The sequence below is a fragment of the Tenrec ecaudatus genome, chromosome 10, assembly GCF_050624435.1.
Source record: "Tenrec ecaudatus isolate mTenEca1 chromosome 10, mTenEca1.hap1, whole genome shotgun sequence".
Classification (NCBI taxonomy): domain Eukaryota; kingdom Metazoa; phylum Chordata; class Mammalia; order Afrosoricida; family Tenrecidae; genus Tenrec; species Tenrec ecaudatus.
This window is the reverse complement of record NC_134539.1, coordinates 51181292-51203592: the sequence shown is the minus strand read 5'-3', so window position 1 is coordinate 51203592 and position 22301 is coordinate 51181292. Positions and strand designations below refer to the sequence as shown.

Here is a 22301-nt window from a genome sequence, read left to right as displayed (position 1 = left end):
GACTTGATAACAGTGTGTTTGAATGTATGCATGGACATGCACACATGCATATATTTGCATAGATCTGCATGCACTTATGCACCTATCTGTGTGTATATGTATAGACACACATGAAGGGGCTTCAAAAACTTGATGGAAAATCTCCATTATCTTTTCATTCTATTTTCTCAGTAACTTTTTGACGCCACCTATGTAGTGTGTGTGTGTGTGTGTGTGTGTGTGTGTGTATAAACCCAAAAAACTCAACTGCCATCAAGTCGATGCCGACTCAGAGTGTGTATATATGTGCTTCGATTATACAAATTATGTGTGTGTTTGTCTTGTGGATACAAGTGAGACCCTCCTGGGTGTGAAAGTAGTGAAGGTGGGAGGTTTGCGTCTACCTAGAGGTGCCTCCAGAAAAAGACCTGGCAATCTCCCGAACAAAGTGGACATGAAAGAGAGAGCCCTCAGGACAGGGGTCTGCTCTGACACCCCCGGGGTCACTATGAGTTTGGCATTAACTCAGTGAGAGCCAGGAGCCGGACACACACACAACCACTTTTTAAAAGGTCCTAAACTATATAGGTGTAGTGGTTGTGCATTCAGCTTCCAACTGCAGGGTTAGCAGTTCAAAACCAGCTACTCTGAGGAAAAAAGACAGGGCTTTCTACTCCCATAACGAATTACTGTAAAGTCGATTATGCAGATGAAGTTAGGTCAAAATGTTGTATCTTCACATGTGATCTCCCGTTTGGCCCATTTTAAGGTATTTACAAAACAGTGAACGGGAAATTAGACTTGGATTAGCCTCTGATGAACCCCCACTGACTGCGGACCAGGCAGTGACTGGCTTTGCTCTCGTGCAGAATGCCCTGGAAGAGGGGATCACCGCACATGCAGTTAGGTGGACATTTAACTCCTTATCATTTGATCTCCCTTTTGACCCATGTTAAATTTGTTCTTGTTGAGTGAAGTTTTTATCTGTTTTCCCTTGTTATTGTTGTTCATATTTTAGAAAATGTCTCTCTGTCCATGAAATATGGGATAGATCGATCTACTAAGACCGTAGCTGGATTAGCGGTTCCTTGGGGGAGTGAGAGGGGAGGTGGGGGAAATGGGGAGCTGACAAGGGCCAGCACAAGAAGGAAGAAAATGTTCTTGAGTCGATTGTGGTGGTAATTGTAATTCTTCTTGATGCTGTTGAAGAGTGGAATTGTACGACATGTGAATTATATGCCAACAAAATGGCTTGTTTCGCTGTTTACGTGTTACAGTCTTGGAAACTACCCTGTCCTGTAGGGACGCTGTGACTTGGCGTCAACTTGACGGCAGTGTTTTGTTTATTGTTCAGGTAAGATATATAGGCCCATTTAGAAACTGCGGGAGCCCCACAAACACACAAAGGAAATAAAATTGGTCATCCCTTCCCCTCAGAACGAATCCCCACGGGCAGTTTGATGCCCATCATGTCAGTACCTTGTGTGCTCTGAAACTGCCCTTCTGAACATGGTTCCCTAGCCTACTACCTTCACCCCGTACTACATCATGGCAATTGCCCACCTTGATAAATGTTTCTAGAACATGAGTTTGGATGACAGGATGAAATGCCATAGCAAAGAGGTTCATGATTTATTTTACCGATTTCTTCTTGTTGAATAGTTCTCTTTTAATGTTATCAATATTGCTGATTTACACACTCCTGCACATTAATCTTTGAGCACATCTCCGATAAGTCCTCGGGCCATCATGCAGGAGGTGGCACTGGCTCAGAGAACACATATGTATTTTTTTCCACTTTGATCTTTTGTTTTTTAAATCGTTTTATTAGGGGCTTATACAACTCTTATCACAATCCATACATACATCAATTGCCTAAAGCACATTTGTACATTCATTTCCCTCATCATTCTCAAAATATTTGCTCTCTACCCAAACCCCTGGCATCAGCTCCTCATTTTCCCCTCCCTTCCCGCTCCCCTCTCCCTCATGAACCCTTGTGTATTGGACAGGGTTCTCTAGAGAGACAAACCAGATTGCTAGTAACTATATATAAATATATTTATAAAGATAGATATATAATTCAAGAAATAAACCGTTAAATAATATACAGATAGATAATATAAGAAATTAACAGTTCAATGATAAAGCAGCGAGACACTAGCAGTCCTTCAAGTTTTGAGAGCTGCCAGTTGCCAGTCCCCTTCTGTAGAGAGAGCTGGGCTATATATCCCCAGGCAGCAAACAGCAAGGCAGGTCCCAACTGTCATCAACTGTCAGTCCCCAGCTCCAGAGATGAACATTCCAATCGTGTGGGCTTAAAGGGACCTCAACTTACAGCGACACAGTCCACAGGCTAGGCATCCCATAGGAAGTGTACCCCTTTAAACTGAGGCACAGAACGACCAAGGTGAGGCTCACTGAGCCATTTATCCCTCTGCCCTTCAGTTAATCCTGCTTGTGTTTATCGGCCAGGCTGGCACAATAAACTATAGCACCTTGATAACTTATAAATTATTATTTTGTCATATCTTGCCCTGTCCGACATCTCCCTTCACCCACTTTTCTGTTGTCCATCTCCCAGGGAGGAGGTCACATGTAGATCCTTGTAATTGGTTCCCCCTTTCCAACCCACTCTCCTTCCACCCTCCCGGTATCGCCCCTCTCACCCCTGGTCGCGAAGGGATCATCCGCCCTGGATTCCCTGTGTTTCCAGTTCCTATATTTTGAAGGTTTTTGATAGCTGTTGTCAAGTTGCTCTTCAGAAAGTTTTCTCTGTTTGAAAGGTTATTGCGGTTTGGATGAACATTTACGCCAGTACATTGGTTTCCCACTTCAACAATTGGCGCACATTTTCTCCTGTGACATTAGTTGTGCTAACGCTACGATGTAACAGCACTCTATCTGGTTTCTCCCCATGTTTCGGTTACTGTTCCCCTTTCTGGCCACATCTTGGCGGCTTTGTTTGGGGGCGAGCGTGGCCGTTGGGATGTGTGTGGTGATTATTCTGAGGAGTGCCTTGCTCACCATGTGACTGTTCACTGTAGAGACCTGTCTGTTACTTGGCTGAAAGGTGATCCCCGGGCATGAATTAAGTTCCAGGCTTTGCAAGAGTGGCCAAGCCCTAGTCTCAGAGGTTACACTCTCTTTGCAGACTGACAAGTCGGTTTGTTCTTTTATGATTTTGAATCCTGCCTTCCTGTTTTCCCCCTACTCTGCCCAGGACACCTTCTCTTGGGATCCCCAACAGAGGGTCCTCAGTGGGAGCCGGGCACCATCCAGTCCTGCTCTCAGACTGCAGTTCACGTGATCCATCAGGACTCAGTTCCTCTGGTCATTGATTTTCTTCTTTGTTGCATGCTGGATGCAGAGAGAGCAATAGCTATCGTATCTTAGAGAGCTGCGCCCTAGCTTTGAAGACCCCATTCCCAAAGAGTTCAGTGTTCACAGCCCCTCTTACTGACATGAACTGTGTAGGAGGACCCTCGGTTCCCGCCAGACTTGACAGTTTGTTTCTTCTCTATGTTTGCCAATCTGATGGACTGAAAACGCTTCAGTTACTGACCTTGCGCTTCTCCATGGTTTCACTGGCGGTGCGTGTGTTTATGCCCACGTAGAAGCCATCCCCGTTCCTGTTGGCATTGATCCCGATGCAGGGAGAAGAAGCCCCTTTGTTACAGAACAGCACTGCCCAGCATTGGGCTCTCCTGTCTGTGGTCGTAATGGAAGAGGATGGCAGCCCTTTCTCCCCAGGCTCCATGGAATGGGTTTGAACCGCCAGTCTGCTTTCCCTTGGAGTGGTTAGGAGGTGAGCGCTGAACCGTGTGCACCACCACCCCCGCGGGGCCTGATTCCATGTAAGTGTGTGTGCATGTATCTTTGCATGTCTGTGGTGTGTGACTCGTCTGGTGCGATCCTGTGCCCATTCAGTCACACGAGTGTCGCAGTCCGATGCTGTTGGATCCATCCATCTGAGTGTGTTTTGAAGGGATGATGGATTCATCTGCCTTGATTTCAGACGTCTGCAGTGTGAAGTTGAGGTACATGCAAAGCCCCTCACCCTTTCAGCTGAAAGTGGGCAGACTGAGGCGGGCCCGGGATCTAATAGAGGCATAGAGGGAGGGTAAAGCCCGTCAGCGTGTCTGCTCCCGGCCCAGCACGGTGTCCTTGAGAGAAGCAGAGTCTTCTGATGGATGGTGGGTGTGCGCATCCGTTCCAGACAACAAACCCATCGAGGTTTGGCTCAGGCTGTTATATTTATGACTCCTAGGATCTCGTTAATTCTTCAGGGGGTGGGGAAGAATAGAATAGAGACAAAATTCAAAAGAACATTTTTAAAGCAATTTACGTAAATTATAAAAGACTCAAAGCTGGGCCTGGTGGATAATTGAAGAATTGCATTAAAAAGGAATCGATATCTTTCTGGAATCTGCTCTGTCCTCATCTCCTAAGATGCTGTGGAAGGACGGCCACTCTTTCCTGGCACTTTCTTGCGGCTTTCTCTCCAAGGCCACCACCCTCCCTCCCCTTCTGTGACTGTAGTTCTGTTCCTCCTCACGCAACCTTAACTAACTAACCGTAAATTAACGTGCAGAGACATCTAGGAGCAGCAGCAGGGGAGAGGAGGGCCTTTGAAAGGTCAAGTTTCTGTCCCACCCTCTGAGTTGCCAGCCTTCCAGGGCCAGGAGCGAAGTTCTCCTCTGGGCCCTTCAGAAGGTCAAAGTCATAGAGAAGAGGGAGGAGGAGGGGGGTGGTGGTAAACAGTTGTTGTTCCAGAGCTACTTTGTTAAGTCCCTAATTAAATGCAGATTTAAATAGCATTCAAGGACCAGGAGAAGGAGAGAGAAGTTGGCAGTACTCGCCTACTCTCCTCACCAGCCACGGGCCCTCCCTCTGCATCTCCCCTGGCCTTTCCCCCTGGGGTCCACATCGTCTCAGCTGCTGCTCAGCCTCCTTGCTTGGGCCCATGTGCATGTGCGGCTCCCTTGTGTTGTTTCACCCCCCCTTGTTTGGAGCCGCACTTTCAGGGCCTGGGGTGGGGTGGACCCTCCTCTCACAATCCACCTGATTTAGCTCAGGTGGCAACAGCGCAAGGGGATGTGCCCGCCGGACAGGCCACTGGGCCACTCCAAGCGGGCAGCATCAGGACAGGGATTCATCCTGGACCCCAGCCCCCTGAGGGCACACAGGTGGGGGTGGGGGTGAGGGTGGGGGAGGACAACAGGACACCACAGAGCCACGCTTCTTAGAGAAACAGTGAATTCTTACCTTATTGTTACCCACGACCACCATCGTTCCAGTGGAATACAGACTGTCAGGTTTTGAACTCGTATTGAAAGGAATGTTCACCAGCGGTGCACATCTGGGGACCAAACCAGCAGCAGCAGCAAGGTATTTCAGAGAGCGAGAGGAAAGGTAGATGAGAAACAGTTACTGCCTAAGGCAGCGGTTCTCAACCCATGGGTCTTGACCCCTTTGGGGGTCACACGACCCTTTGACAGGGGTCGCCCAATTCATAACAGTAGCAAAATAACAGTTATGAAGTAGCAACAAAAATAATTTTATGGTTGGGGGGGTCACTACAACATGAGGAATTATATTAAAGGATCCGTGCATTAGGAAGGTTGAGAGCCGCTGGCCTAAGGACTCTGAGAAATCTCAACCCGCACCACGCCCCCCACCCCTCATTGCACATCAGACTCAGCTCAGTGTCATCCAGTTGGCCCCCCTCCAGCAGCCCCTAGGACAGGATAGGACTGTCTCTGCACGATCCTGAGACTGTCAGACTCTAAGGAGCAGAAAGTCTTGCTTTTTTCCCCATGGAGTGGCTGGTGGGTTGGAACTGCCGGCCTTGTAGTGAGCAGCCCAGCGTGGGAACCACTGAGCCACCACCAGCTGCACGCAGAGGGTGTCTGACTCAGAGGTGGACATTTGGTGCCGTGTGTGTGTGTGTGTGTGTGTGTGTGTGTGTGTTAGTCCTGCTGGGCTTCCACAAGCACCAGATGACTTACCTTAAAAAGTGCATTGCTTTAAAGGCAGAGGCATCAGGTGTGGACGAGGGGGTTTCACCAAGTGCACGGACAAATGCAATGAAAACAGAATGCAAATGTCCACCAGCTCTCCAAAGCCCCATCCTCTTAGTCGTGTTTGCGGTACCTTTAACAGGGACAGTATTTCATCTTTCAATTATGTTCTGAGCTTCTTAGCAACCGAGATGAAAGAGAAATGAGTGGATGAACAGGTTATTTAGATTTCACCACAGGTATGCTTCCTGCTTGGAGGTAAATTCTGAAGAAGGCATCCCGACCTTTCCTCCGTGTCTCTCTCTCCGTCTGTCTGTCTGTCTCTGTGCAGAGGCACCCACCATTCCTTTCTATGTTCCATACTCACTGCTGTGTCTGCAGCCAAGCCAGGTGGGCTTCCTGCCTCCTGAGGAGATGGGATGACTGAATAAACAAGCCGGTGCAGAGGTGCACTTTCAGGGAGGGGGAACAGTACATGCAAAGGTCTGTGCTGTGGTGGAAGAGCACTTGGAGCCCGGGGTCTGTTAGAAAGGCCATTGTGGCAGGTGGCGGTTGGGGAACAGGGCAGGAGATGAGGCTGTCCAGTGGTGCAGGCCTGAGACGTGGCTGCAGAGTGGGGTTTACACTCAACTTGGGGAGCAGCGGGGTAAGGGAGGGTTCAGTTGTATTTTACCAGGATCCTCTGAGAGGAGGTACTGAAGCGGTGGCAGTGAGTGGCCCCTGCAGGAAGTAATTAGTATGGAGAAGAATGCAGTGCAGATGAGGGAGCACAGTGGGCAGAGCGCTGACTGGGGCTTTCCTTGTTCACGTGGAAACGTGCCACCAGGGCGGAGAATTCACAGCTGCATTGGGGGGGGGCATGTCCAGCCCATGTGCCCATGCCTGCTTGGGGCCCAAGAGCCTGCCCAGTTTGCAAATCCCATGCCTTCTTTCAAGTCCCTCTCCCGGTTCATCCTGTGGCCTTGTGTTCTCGGAACTCACTTGAGCTGCCACTGAGCTCGGACATCCGATAGAGGGTCATGGGGAGAATGGGTGGGTATGCCTTTCGAGGGTCCAAGTCTCACATCCATTCCCCCACTTTGCGACGTTGCCCCCTGTCTCATTCCTCATCGGTGCAATGGGGAGAATTCCACAGGTGGCCCTGATTGTGGCTCTCTGGTACCACTGTCGTAATTTGGACATTAGCCATGCCTGGCCCTGTGTGCATGAGCTGGTCTGTTCCCCACAGCCCTAGTGGCAGCGCCAGCTTCCCTTGTTAACAGTGTGTTGGGGAGGGTAAACTGAGGCCCAGAGCGGATACAAAACTTGCCGCCTATAGCCTCAGAGCTAGATGAGATGGGATATTGTTTGGGAATGGCTTTTTAGTGAGTAAATGTCCAGTCTCCCCTCCCACCCACCCCCAGTTCCCTAAGTGGCTACCATGTTGTTCCCCTTTTTATTTTGCTGCTTTTCAAATCCTTTGGAGCCCCAATTGAGCTCCCAACAGAAGCTGGAAGATGAAGTCAACATTTGCCCACAGGAGATTTCTGCAGCCAGGACCAGCAAGGGTGAAGGATCGTGAATCCTTGTCCCAGACTGAGTGAGAGAGAAGGAGACCTTGGGAGAGCCAACACACGTCTCCTTCCAAACCCTCCTGAGACCGCAGGGCTTCTCTAGGCTGGGTGTCATTGTGCTGCCCCCTCCAGGTGGATACAGGAACTGCAACCCCTGGAAGGGAACGTGTTCTGGGAGAGTCTCTCACAGAAATGTGATGGTGTGTGTATTGGACAGGGTTCTCTAGAGAGACAAACCAGATTGCCAGTAATTATATATAAATATATTTATAAAGATATATAATTTGATAAATAAACTGTTAAATAATATTACAGATAGATAATACAAGAAATTAACGGTTAAATTATAAAGCAGTGAGACACTAGCAGTCCTTCAAGTTTTGAGAGCTGCCAGGTGCCAGTTCTCTTCTGTAGAGAGAGCTGGGCTATATATATACCCAGGCAGCAAACAGCAAGGCAGGTCCCCAACTGTCATCAACTGTCAGTCCCCAGCTCCAGAAATGAACATTCCAATCGTGTGGGCTTAAAGGGACCTCAACTTACAGCAACACAGTCCACAGGCTAGGCATCCCACAGGTAGTGTACCCCTTTAAACTGAGGCACAGAACAAGCAAGGTGAGGCTCACCGAGCCATTTATCCCTCTGCCCTTCAGTTAATCCTGCTTGTGTTTATCGGCCAGGCTGGCACAATAAACTATAGCAGTGTGTGATAGTGTCTACTCTCCACTAAGGCCCTTTAACTCCACAGCCATAGAGTCTGTTCCACTCGTCATGACCCTGTCGGGCTTTGGGGTTTCTGAGACTGTAAATCTTTAGGGGAGCAATTAGCCCATTCTTTCTCCAGGGGAGCGGCTGGTGGGTTTGAACCACTGACCTTTCTGTTAGCAGCCCAACACTCACCCGGCAGTACCATCGGGGCTCTGCTGAATCCCTCAAACTCACTGCCATCTCATTGGATCAACTCACGGTGCCTCTATAGGACAGGCTAGAACTGCCCTTGTGGGTTTCCGAGATTGTTAATGTGTTAGTCCGGGTTGACTAGAGAAACAAATTTGTAGACACACTTAGGTGTATAAGAAAAAGCTTTATGTAGAAGAGCAATTGTATGTTGAGAAAACACCTCATCCCAGTCCAGATCTAATCTATAAGTCTGATACTAGCCCATAAATTCCTCTTTAGACTCACACAGCACATGCAATGATGCTGGATGCAGGAAGCTCACAGGCCGGTGGGTGGAAAGTCTTGTGGATCCAGTGGCAGTAGAAGCATCTCAGCGCTGTTGTGGGTCTTCACGTGGCTCCTTCAGCTCGAGGGCTCTAGTTCCATCAGTGTAGCTCCACATAGCTTGTCAACAGGAACGTGTAGCAGAGAGTATATGTTCTGCCTCCAGGGAAGAAGACTGGAGTTCCCAGAATCTGCAGGAGAGGCCATGCCTACACAGAGTCATCATTGGCTATGTCCTGACTGACAAGCTAGACTCCACCCCTTCACTCAAGTTGACAGGAGATTATGTATCTGCCACAGACCACCCCTTGTCAAATTGATGCTTTTACACAACTCTTTAACCACATATACTTTTAAAACCAAACAATAAAATCATAACTGTACCTAACAGGATAAAACTAAAATGTATACAATTCAGTATGTGCCAACCTCATTTAAACATAATAATCTATATGTGAACAAAACAACATTCTATGCCTAACAATTACAGTTAAGCCTAATAATTACCTACACTTTTATCCTATGAATATATTCCCCCACCTATGAAAATTTGTAAGCCAGCCACTTCATGCCTTTATTCTCCCAATTTTGGGTATCCAGTTTCTATAATGCCCACTTATGTCAACCCAGTTCTCTGAGGAGACAATCATGTTCTTTGATGTGAAAAATCATTCCCGTTGGAACCTTGTGAATCTGCATCCATAAGCAAAGTCAAATCAGGACAGGCCATCCATAAAGTCAGCAGCAATATGCACCAATTCACAGGCTCAAAAGTATTTTCTTCGTTTGGTCAGGTTCTGGTCAACTCAATGTGGGCGGCCTCACTTAGCCTGACCAGGGTGCCCATTGGTCATCGCCTCACCTTAGACCATGAGCCCCATCACAAATTCTCAACAAGCTTAGCCCCCTTGTGCTAGGTCATTAACTTCATACCAGTCAACCCACACTCATCTTCTCTAGTCCCTGTGAACCAGGTCCACGGGTGCCAGTGACCAGACTCAACCTGTCTCTTTATTGCTGCATTTCTCTCACTCCCACTCAACGAGTGGATCCAGGTGGTCACCTAGCAAGCATTTCAGCCTGCCTGCAGTCTCCCTTTAACGTTCAGTCCTAGAGAGGAGAGTTTCTTCATGGCTCCAATTTTTTCCAGCTTCTGGCTCAAACCACTAGTTCAAAATTCAAAAACCAAAGGCTTCCCTTTTTCCTTTGTTTTTCTTTTTGTTTTTCAATCTGTTATTATCCCCCTAGACAAGTCTCTCCACCTTCAAATATCCTGGAACTCAAGACATTGTGGAGGGCTTAGTTTTTCAGAGCCTTCTTTGCAGGTGTGTTCTAACCCATTTAAAGATTCAAATTAATGGCAAGTGGGCTTACAAGCTCTCTATTTTCATACTCCCCAATAATCATTTCTATCAATCATTATATCAATAACAAGGAGAAGAAAACAGTACAAACCTAGTACAGCCAGATCCTATATTCAATTTTTAAAACTGTCAAGTTCAATTTTTTTCTATCCTATCTTAATCCTTATCTAAATGATTCCATTGATATGGAATATGGTCTTAGGCATCAAGCCAGGGCCTTCTGTCAGCCATTTTCACTAAGCAGCATGATCTCTGAGAAATTTAAGGGCGATTTTACCCCCTGAGCTCAAAGTAAACATCAATCAAATCTAATTTTGCTGTTTCAAAGAGGAATAACTAAAGATAACAATCAAACAAAATAATCAAAACTTTAACTTCCCATATTCTTCCCAGAAAAAACACCAGGACACTGCATGGCCATAGCTGACCTCTGGCTAAGAAGAAAAACTACCAAGAGGCAGAGGTCAAACAAGCACCCACTCTCCGTCTTTATGATTTATTTCTCTGGTACCCCACTCCTGGTACCATCATGTATTAGTTTGGATAGACTTAAGAAACAAATGCATAGGCACTCATGTGTGTATAAGAAAGAGCTTCATGTAGAAGAGCAATTATATATTGAGAAAACACCCCAGCCCAGTCCAGATCAAGTCCATAAGCCAGATATTAGCCCATATGTCCAGTGCTGCTCCATAAATTCCTCTTTAGACTCATGCAACACATGCAATGATGCCAAATGCAGGAAGCTCACAGGCTAGTGGGTGGAAGGTATTGTGGATCCAGTGGCAGTGGAAGCATCTCAGCACTGGTGTGGGTCTCCACGTGGCTCCTACAGCTCTGAGTGACTCAACATCAGGAAAGGGAAGGCTGAGAGAGTGTGTGCGCCTGCGCGGAGGAAGACAGGAGTTCCCAGAATGCTCAGGAGAAGGCCATGCTCACACAGAATCATCATTGACTGTGGCTTGATTGACAGGCTAGACTCCACCCCTTCGCTCAAATTGGCAGGAGATTATATAACTGCCAAAGGAACTTTTTTTAATGAATTGTTGAAAAAGCCTTCTGAATCATCTCCTTTTTTTTCTAGTTATTTTTAAAAATTGTTTTATTAGGGTCTCATGCAACTCTTATTACAATCCATCCATACATCAGTTGTGTAAAGCACATCTATACATTCATTGCCCTCATCATTCTCAAAACATTTGCTCTCCACTTACGCCCCTGGCATCAGGTCCTCATTTTCCCCCCTCCCTCCTCACTGCCCCCTCCTTCTCATGAACCCTTGATAATTTATAAATTATTTAGTCATATCTTGCCCTGTCCGACATCTCCCTTCACCCACTTTTCTGTTGTCCGCCCCCCAGGGAGGAGGTCACATGTAGATCCTTGTAATCGGTTCCCCCTTACCAACCCACTCACCCTCTATGCTTCCAGTATCACCACTCACACCACTGGTCCTGAAGGGATCATCCGCCCTGGATTCCCTGTATTTCTGGTTCCTATCTATACCAGTGTACATCTTGTGGTCTAGCAAGACTTTCAAGGTAGAATTGGGATCATGATAGTGGGGGTGAGGTGGGGGAGGGAAGCATTTAGGAACTATAGGAAAGTTGTATTTTTCATCAGTGCTACATCGCACCCTTTGTGGCTCATCTCCTCCCCGAGGCTTTGGGCTTTGGGTCTCCACTCTGCACTCCCCCACCCTCATTCACTATGGTAAAAATTTTTGTTCTGATGATGTCTGTACCTGATCCCTTTAACACCTCACCATCGCACAGGTTGGTGTGCTTCTTCCATGTGGGATTTGTTGCTTCTTAGCTAGATGGCTGCTTATTTACCTTCAAGCCTTTAAGACCCCAGACGCTATAGCTTTTGATAGCCAGGCATCATCACCTTTCTCCACCACATTTGCTTATTCACCCGCTTTGTCTTCAGCGGTTGTGTCAGGAGGGTGAGCATCATAGAATGCCAATTTAATAGAAGAAAGTATTCTTGCATTGAGGGAGTACTTGAGTAGAGGCCTAATGTCCTTATTCTGCCTAATACTAAACCTATAAATATATGTACATAGATCTATTTCTCCATCCTCATAAATATATTTGCATATATACATGTCTTTAACAAGATCTGTATAAATGCCCTTTACCTCCCAGCTCTTTCCTCTATTTCCCTTGACTTTCCTCCTGTCCCACCATCATGCTCAGTCCCCACGAGGGTTCCAGCAATTCCTCTTGGTTACATTACCCTTGGTCATGCCCTACCAGGCCTCTCACACCTTCCTTACCACCAATTTGGATCACTTACTGTTCCCTTGTCCTTGGGTTTGTTAACACCACTTCCTTTCCCCCCACCTCTCCCCAAAGGAACTCTTTATGGGAGTAGAAAGTCTCATCTTTTTTCCAGTGAGGTGGCCGCTGGTGGTTTCAAACTACCAACCTTACTATTAGCAGCCCAATAAATAACTGCCATGCCACCAGGGCTCCTCTAGGTGGTGCAAATATTTCATGCATTTGGATGCTAACCTAAAGTTAGAAGTTCGAGTCCACCCAGAGGTGCCTGGACAGAAAGCCTTGTGATCTATTTCTTTAGAAAAGACATGAACAGTCTTCTGGATCTCAGTTGGCTCACCAACACGAGTTGCTATGAGTTGGAATAGCTTCAACAGCAGTTGGTACCCTGCCTCCTTTCCTTTTGGGGGAAGTTAGATATATACAGCATCCCAGGATGTCCAGATAGGGATCTTCATTGCAGCATTATTTGAGCTGGCAAAAATAAATAAATAAACCATGAGAAGCAACCCAGTGTCCCACTGACCGGGGAGTGGGCACTATTGGGTAAGCATTGGACTGCTAACCACTAGGTTGGTGGCTCAAACCCAGCAGCTGCTCTGAGAGAGAAGGTTGAGGTTAGGTGCTTGCATAAGGTTTACAAAGCTTTGAAAACCCGATATAGGATCACTGAGGGGCAGAAATGACTTGATGGCAGTGGATTTGGCCTTTGAGTTTTGGCTTGAGTTCTTTTGGGATCCTCACACTGCAGTGCAGAATGAGGTGAATAGGCTGGCGTGGAAGAGGCCTCCAAGTAGGATTTTCACCTGGAAAAGGACGGTGGGGAAAACTGCTCCGTCTGAGTCAGCTTATGTGGGCAGCAGTAACGAGGAGGTGGCTTCCAAACGCTCAGGGGAAAGTTTTTCTCCTGTCATTCCATTTTCCACAAGATCCCTGAAGCCCCCATGTCTCTGTGTCCATGTTTGTGAACAAGCCAAGAAGGACAGACACTGAGGGTAACAGTCTCGGCACTAACAATGGGTTTGAGACTGCAGGTTGGGTCTGTAGATCAGCATTTCCTGACCTAGTCCCATCTCTCACCTGTGTCCCAGTCCCTAAGCACTCTCTATGTATCAAGTAATTTAATTCTCACCAGCCTGTGAGATAAAGTCACTATTATCCCATCTTCCGCCTGGGAAACTGGGACACAGATTGGTTAAGTACCTTGCCCAAGGTGGCCCTTGGCAGAACTAGGAATCGCAGCAGCCTGGACCCAGAGCCGGGGCTCTGAACTGTGAGCTCTCTGCTCCCCTCTCCAGGTTCTGTGATGCTCACATACCAGCACCGGAGAGCGTAGAATGGCAACTTTGGGCTGCCTGGCACCCGTATGCGCTGCTCAGTCTGTGGCCCAGTGTGAACAGCTTCCCGGGGACTGCATGGCTCACAGCGAGCACCGTGAATAGGGTCTGGCTGGATAAAGGAAGGCGTGGGTCCATGGATGGATGAGAAGGAACAAGGAGAGGTCATAAAGAACACAGAATATGGAGTGTGTCTCAATGGACCTGCCTCGCGGCCTGAGAGGGTGGATGTGCGAATGTGGACCTGTAGCCTGTGATGACTTCATGTGCGTGCTGGGTGCTCTTGGAGAAGGAATGAACCAGTTATCACCCAGGAAGGCTTCCTGGAAGAGGCGGTTCAGGAGCTGGCCGCTGAAGGTGGGGAGACAGACAGAAGACGTGGATTAAAGGGGAAAGGAGGGTGTTTGTAAAGCAGAGGAACCTCTGAAGGGCAGGTGGCGAAGGCTGCTCATGTGTTTGTGTCCTGTCGAGGAAAGAAGTTTAGAGAATTTCTAGAGCTTGCTTTGAGGAGGAGGAGCTGGCAGTCTGAAGAAGGGAACTGAGGCGTTGCATCCCTACTATGTGCCGGTATTACATCAGCTGTTCCCATGATCTTGGCGGTGCTTGCAACACTTGCATTTTAAATGCAGCAGCAGGCACAGCCTGGGCCACACAGCCAGTGAACCATGGAGTCCAGACTGGGACCCACTGTGGCCCAGCCCCAGCCCCGGCTCAACAGCGGGGATTCAGGAGGAGCCCATGTGCAGCTTCCCCCCACCCCACGCCTTCCAAGAACTGCAGAGCGAGAACCAGCTCTCTGCCTAAAGTTGATCATCGGTTTCCCAGAGGAGAGAGATGGTCGGTCGATGCCCCAAACTACACTAAACGCGGGGTGACTCTGCAGCTCCTCCCCATCGCAGCATCCCGTGCCCCGACACGGAGCTTCTGTGTGCGTCCCTCAGGATGGTGGCCCAAGAGCCCGTGACCTGGGGTCACCTCGTGCTTCTGCCTGAGTGGGTGTTTATGAGCACAGGTGTGGGCGCACATGTGCTTCGTCCACACAGCTCCACTTCCCCGTGGTCCTTGCCCGTTGGTTTCTCTGTCGCCTGCTGAGCCGAGAGTAGTCGCGGCGGGTGGCTTTGGGGATTTGAGAATCTGTGCTCAAAAGCCGAGTGTGGCAAATCTGCCCCCTGAGAGCATTAATCCAAGTAGCAAGTTATTAAGTTTGAAGACAGACACATACAATTTACATTTCCGTCGCCCTAACGCGCTGCCTGGATGGTTGTCTGTGATTGATGGCCTCCTCGCCGTGCCACCTGCTGGGTCAGGCAGGGAGGTTCGTGTGGTCTGGCGTGATGGAATGGAGACAGGGCCCTTGGTGGCTGGCGTGTCACGGAGTATACACACACACAGGGCAGCAGCGTGGTGCTCTGAGGAGCACCCTTCCTTGAGGAGGATCCAGCCTTGATGGCCCATTTGTTTCTTTGGAGCACTGGAGGTGGCGGTGGTGGCAGTGGTTGGTGGTGGTGGAATGTGCTGTCATGAGGGGCTGTCACTCATCATGGCCCCACGTGTCTCAGAAGGAAGTGCTGGCCCTGCCCCACCCTCACGCTTGTTCTGTTTTAGCTACTCTGCCGATCTGCCCTGCAGGGGGTCTTCCTCTTTTTCACCGCCCCTCAGGCATGGCGCCCTTCTCCAGGGATCGGTCCAAAGTGTGTAAGGCAAAATCTTGCCCCAGCCCACGCTTCCCGGGGGCAGTCTGGCTGTACTTCCCGGTGGGGCAGGTCGGTCTGATCCCTGGCAGTCCGTGCTCCGTACAGTCCTCTTCGTCAGCACCACCATGCAGATATCCCGGTCTTCTCCTGTCCCCCTCACCCATGTCCTGCTCTCCCAGGAGGAGGAGGCCGACTCCTGGAATTCTTAAGGAACAGGCAATGTGCTCATAGGGCTCCCCCCTCTCTGAATTAGGATTTCCATAGAAAAAACCCTGATGAACAGAGAGGGTGGGTTACTTCTCAGGGTCAGGAGATTGGCTGGCCCTGTAGGGTTGCCCAGGGGGAGAGGGAAGCGGTTGACAGCAAGTCTAACGTGCACAGGGCATGCTGCCTGCCCTACCACAGAGACTGGAGGTGGCTGCTTATGAAGAGCAGGGACATCGTGGCAGTCCCATTGCAGGGGTGTCCACTGACCCTTCCATGGACTTTTACGTCTGATGGGAGAGACCTGGTTGGGGGTATGCCACTTGCCACCTCCAAGATGCTCCATCTGCCCTTCTGGCATTTCTTAAACCCCCCGGCCCCTCCCAACTGACACAGAACCTCAGAGCCCCCAAGGAGCTGGTAACAGCCCCAGTACCTCCTGAGCGTGTTCTGGGGAATGCTGGGGACCGTTTGTTTCCCAGACCAAGCGTTGGGCAGAGGGCAGGCCCCAGCTTCAGGCTGCCTGACCCCACGCTCCTGATCTCTCCCCTGCTGTGACTCAAGCGCACTGCAAGCAAGCACAACCTTCCCTGCTTCTTGCAGCTGTAAGCCAGAGAGACAGAATGTCCCTTTGGGCAGGACCTTAATCAGCCAGTCCACCCTGCTCCTGCCAGATGGTAGAACTCACATGGTGGAGAGAGGGGAAGCAGCCCCAGGCCACCCAGCATGCCTGGGTCTAGGTCTCCCAGGCCTGACCCCTCCTGCACTTGCCCTGTGGCTGATGGCAACCTGGTGGGAGCCGGCTCATACCTGTGCAAACGGGGGTTGCCAGAGGTGGCCCAGACCTCGGGGTCAAGGTCTCAACCTTGAGTGAGTTTGGGAGTCTGGCAAGGGGAGCACCAAGTGGGCAAGACTCCTCACTCAGCTTCCTTGGAATTAACTGTCGGGTGAGGACTGCCCATTAAAAGGAGCAGGCGGTTGTTTGTGAACACAGCAGCACCAGCCCCTTCCTCTCCCTCCTCCCCCATGCAGCGCGCACCTGTTTTAGTTAAATTCAGGAGCGGTGGATGGAGCTGCTCCCGCAGGATTCTAATGGCCACTGCACCAAGATCAGATTCGGAGAGCCTGCGCCGCGACGCAGGAAATGCTGTCTCAGGAACCTGGTTCTTGTTAACTTGGCCAGAGTAACAATGGGAGGGAGGCAGAGGACAGAGATGTTGGGGGGCTCTCTAGGATCCCTGAAAAGGCCACCGCTCTTTCCCACGTGGAAGAGCCTGTGGAAGAGGGCCTGGTACAGCCTGAGCTTGGGTGGTCATCACGGATTCTGGCTGCGGTGGGGAAACTGAGGCGCGGGGAGGGGAAGGGCCCTGTGGGGCCCACCTCCAGTGCTGGGGCTGTACTCTCTCACCTGTGCTCGGGCTGCCCCTTCCCCTCTCAGGGGCCCTGAGTGCAGCGTCTGGGAGACATGGCAGCCTCCCGGGCTCTCAGGCACTGGCTTCCACAGTAACGTTCACACGGAAGGCCTTCACCGCCTCTCCCTTCTCAAGGTTGCTGCCTGCCTATTTATAGAACTGACCAGGAGAATTCAATAAAGAATACAAATGGTGCTCTTGTGCTTTTAAAATGTATGTATGTTTCCTTTTTTCACCCTCCCCCTCTTCCTTATTTCACTCCTGGGCCCATGCGTGTCCACCCCTCCCGATCTTCCTTCTCGATGCAGACCCTCCGGTAACCGGAGGGGAGTGGGCTCTGCCGTGTGCCTACTGTGTGCAGAGACCCTGAGCTTTCCACCATTTAAGCCATCCAACCCCGAAGTGGATCTATATTGCTTCTCCCCAGTGTGTGTGCACTGCTGATGGGGTGGGGGAGGGGTGCTGGCCCTTGGGCACTCGGCCGACAGGAGCAGAGAGGCGATGGAGTTCAAGTCCTGCCCGTCTCCACCAGCTGTGTTCTTCCACACGCGTCCCTCTGCTCCTAGCTCTCCTTCAGGCTTCCGGTCTGATGGAGCAAGGCTTTGGTCAGGTGGATTAGGTGCCTGCGAAGAAGGTGCCACCACGGACTGCTTGGCTTTTTTTTTTCTGGGGTGAATTCACCGCTCAGGGTCCAGCTGTGCTGTAGAAGGTTTTCTTTGTTGTTGCTTTTTCCCCGTCTTTTTAATGTTTTTTATTTGTATTTGTGAGTGACGTGGGGGGTTACATTTCAGATTTTGTATTCCACTTACACTACTGATCTCTGCCCCACCCCCTGCCCTCCACCCTGGCCCCTCTTTGATTTCTCTCTTCCCTCCTGAAGAAGACTGTTTGCCCTTCACCCCGGGTTAACAACACCTATCCGTCCAGCTCTGGGAGCCGCTCTCCACTCCCCTCTGGCAGAAGCCTGCCTGCTCTGGGCTCCCCTCCATCATGCTTCTGGGCTTAACAGAGATTTTATTTTCCTGACTGTTCTGTCGGGAGAGCTTGTGGGAATCGGAAAAGAACACCATAAATCTTCCCCTGCTTGTCTTACCAGAAATCATTTTTAAGCTAGAATTTTGGAGACCTGCCACTCTCTGGTTACCGCTCCACCGGGGGCTGGCAGTTAGCGGTGGAATTAGGGACCAGGAGCCTTCTAGTCCACTTCTCTCTCCCCTGGTAGGGCTCCAGTGTCACAGGGCTGGCCGGGCAGGGAGTTCTCCCCTCTGCGCAGGCTGCTGCCGGCCTTGTCTGCTCATGGTGTCTGTTGGGGGTGTGGGGGAGTCCGTGGAACCGAGGGAGCAGCAGTCTCAGACAACCTGGGGGAGCCAGAGAACCCAGTGTCCCCCTCTTCAAAAGGAATATTATGACTTTTTCCCATCATGAAAGCAATCGCCCTTAAAAGCAAACGAACAAGCTCAGGGCCATGGAGTTGATTCTGACTCCCAGTGACCCTGTGGTGCTGAGGCTGTCACTCTTCAGAAGGGTGGAGAGCCGCCCCCCCTTACTGTGGGACATTTGGGAAATACTCAGAAGCAGCCCCTAACCCACTGCCATTAAGTGGGTTCCTGCTCAGAGTGACCCAACAAGACAGGGTAGAGCTGCTCCTGAGAGTTTCCAAGACTGTACGTCTTCACGGGAGCACACAGACTCGTCTTTCTCTCAAGGCACTGCTGGTGGGTTTGAACCGCCAACTGAGGAGCCCGAGAACAGCCACCCACAATGCAGACCCCTCAGAGGGAAGCACCGCTAGCACCCGGCTGCCTTGCTTCTCAGTTTCTGTTTTTTCTGTACGACTTTTCTCTTAGCGTGGCTTTGATTACTGTAGGCGTGATGCATCGCCTTTTGACCCCACTCAACATAATTCCACATTTTCGTGACGTTACAAACTCCTTATAAGTAACGATTTTAATGGCAGCGTAAAATTTCTGTTTGTATAAACACCATCACTTACTCAAACAGCCCCGAGTTGTGGGGCATGTCGGCTGTTAATCTTCTCATTAAAGGTTCCCTGAAGAATAATAAAACTTGTCATCAAGCTGGTTCTGCCTCAGGGTGACCCTGTGTGTGTTAGGGTACAACTATACTCCATAGGGATTGCAGTGGCTGGGGTTTTTTTGGGGGGGTAGGGTGGAGGTTGTTTTTGGATGTGGCTTACCAGGCTTTTCATACAAGGAACCTCAGGGTGGACTTCAGCTTCCAGTCTTTCTCTGAGCAGGCCGGTTGTTTGCATACCCAGGCACTCCTGTCTCCTTGAGTAAACACCTGGATTTCTGCTCTAGGGGCATTGTGGGAAAGTCAGAGAGCTCATCTCAGTTTCTCCCAAGGCAGGGGGTGCAGGCTGACCCCTCTTTGAGTACCTGCTTTCCTTTGGAGAGTCTGGGCTGCTGGCTCAGGCAGAGGGTGCCTGGGCAGGCTCCTTCCTCAGGTGGGAACATACAGGGTGAAGGTTAGTATCTACACTAAAAAGTACTTCCTGGGGTAAAGGAGCCTCTAACCAGCTGTGTGGGGAGGGGATTTCTCTCCATTGCTAAACAGGGTCCTGCCCACAGGATTGGCTTTCAGGAGCATTTTGTGAGCTCCTGCATGTCTGCGTGCAGAGCAGAGGCCTGACACCTGCTGCACGTCCTCTATGAACACAACCCTGCTGCTGTGATCAATACTTTCATCTCTTGGCTCTCTCGTCTCGTATTGTGCCAGGGTTCCCAAGACCACCCCCATGTGCAGTGAGCTCGCAGGAGTCAGCATATAGTGAGGTGTCACTACCAACAAGAGCATTCAGATGTATAGCGACCCTCTACAGATAAGGTTCCTGGGATTGAATCTTCATGGGAGCAGAGAGCCTCATCTTTCGTCCAAAGAAAAGCCAATGGACTTGAACCACCACCCTTGTGGTTAGCTCCACACATGCTGTAATAGGTAGGATTATTGTGCCAACCTGGCCAATATGCACATGTAGGGTTAATAAGGTTGCAGTTTAATTGAAGAGCAAAGAGATAAATGGCCCAGTGAGCCTTGCCTTTCTGTCTCTTGCTCTCTGATGATCGGACCAGTGTGCGGCTACCTTGGCTAGTCCTCTGCCTCAACTTGCGAGCTACACTACCTGTGGGACACTCAACCCATGGATCGTGTCACTATAGTTTGAGGTTCCTTTGAGACCTGCTTCGCCACACTGCTGGTGTATGCATCACTGGAGCTGGGAACTGTTGGACCCTGTCATCTGGTTGACTGTTGTTGGTGGCCTGCCCTGCTGTTGGCTGCCTGTGGCCGGACTGCTTGTATTGCTCCACAGAAGACGCAGCTGTCTGCTTCCTGGACTTGCACCCAGCAGCTCTCATGAGCAGAAAGACTGCCAGTGTATTAACTGTCTCACAGAAGTGAGTTGAACTGAGCCATTTGTAGTGCTCTGTGGACTAATTAGCTATTTCTTACATTGTATCTATCTATCTGTCTGTCTGTCTATCTATATAAAACCATAAGTGCCCTGGCTTTGTTTCTCTAGAGAACCCTAACACACATGGCTAGGATTTATACCAGTCAAAGGCCACAGGGCAACATCAGCAAGAGAAAAGATGCCTGGGTTGAAGGCTCGGGGGACACCAGGCATGAGCTTCCAGGAGTCCCTTCCTGGCCAAGTGCCACAGGATGCCCCTCGTAGCTCCAGCTCTGCCTGTGACAATGCATGCCAAATGCTTTCTACCAGGGAAACTTGCTGGAGACACAGAATCCAGGCTTTTACTGGGGGCGGGTCACCTCCGCCCCTATTGCCGGCACCTTTCCTTCACAGCAGGAGGACAGGTGCTCCCCGTACACGACACTGTTTGTATAGTCCAGGCACAGCAAGATGTTTTATTAAGGGGCGGCAGATGTGCTTTCCATGTCCAAGCGCCCAGATGTAAGCCATGGACCTGTCTTGTAAGCAGCAATAGCCCCAGGCCTGAGAGGCGAACTGTTTCCGCACAGGACACTTGGAGACCAGACTTCTTGTGTTTGCATCATTTCAAGACATGGGTGGGCAGCCCTCCCTGTCTCCATAGAGCCAAAGCTGGGGGCTGGATAAGGGAGGGTGCTTCGGGACTGGCCTCCTACTCCATGTGTGGAGCCCTTGGAGGAAGCCAGGTGGGGTAGTAGACAGGTGCCTCTCACCTCTCCCACCTCCCACTCACCCGCGTGCCCCTGTCTCTGCAGGCTCTAAAGGGTTCCAAGAAGCTGGTGTTGTCTGTGTACTCAGCAGGGCGCATCCCAGGGGGCTACGTCACCAACCACATCTACACCTGGGTGGACCCACAGGGTCGAAGCACCTCCCCACCCTCGAGCCTGCCCCAGCCCCATGGCAGTTCCCTGAGGCAACGTGAGGGGGACCGGAGGAGCACCCTGCACCTCCTGCAAGATGGGGACGAGAAGAAGGTGAGTTGTCTGACCTGGGCCAGGCAGGTGGGCGGTGGGGCAGAGGGCTGGTTGGAGGACCGGCCCCCTCAGACACCATGCTCTCGTCCAACCCAGAACAGGGCAGCTTCTGAGAGGTTGGAAGAAGGGGCTTGTTTCTCTTGGGGCCATGCACCCCTCCCTGAAGTCCCCCACGAAGGCTTTCGCATTGTTCTGTTTTTGACGAGGCTGAGGTGCTACAATAAAAAGTGATTTCAATAGACTAGGTGATTTCTGCCTCATATGGCCAGATCGAGGGGACAGTGAGTCTGCTGGGGGACAGCTCTGCTTCCTGTGTTACTGGGGCCAGGTCTCCCTGCCCAGTTGATCTGGGGTCATTCTATGGAAGGGCTCCACTTCCTACAGAGGAAGTGGGCCCAGCCCATAGGAAAGGGGGAGAGAGGGTACCCCGGCTGCTCTTTGTATTCGAAATGATTTCCTTCCTGCGGCTCTGGACCCAGGTGCACAGGACTCCCGACTCCATGCACCATAGGGAACCTTCTGCCGTGGGGGGATTTGGGTTGCAAGCAGCAGAAGCTGGCCCTGGCCCACTTTAGCAGAGTTAGAATATCTGCTGGAAGGGGGTGGGCAGTGGGAGACTCAGAGTGGAGACTGTGATCCCCCCACCCCCAGACATCATATCCATCCTCTCAAGATTCATAGTCCAGAGCAAGAGCACCTGGCAGGCCGACAGGGAACCCCCTCCCTCCCACCACCTTTCCCCAGGCACTTTGATTGACAGCCCCAGTAGGGGTGAGGCAG

At 50.4% G+C, this 22301-nt stretch overlaps 1 protein-coding gene across 4 annotated transcripts in view; it reads left to right on the top strand.

The window, feature by feature from the left end:
* Nucleotides 1–22301, top strand: part of WHRN (whirlin) — a 95466-nt gene that overhangs the window by 13572 nt on the left and 59593 nt on the right. For all 4 annotated transcript variants that reach the window (XM_075560375.1, XM_075560374.1, XM_075560373.1 and 1 more), the window contains exon 2: nucleotides 21303–21521. In XM_075560375.1, coding sequence (XP_075416490.1) covers nucleotides 21303–21521 — 219 coding nt within the window. The remainder of the gene's footprint in view (nucleotides 1–21302; nucleotides 21522–22301) is intronic.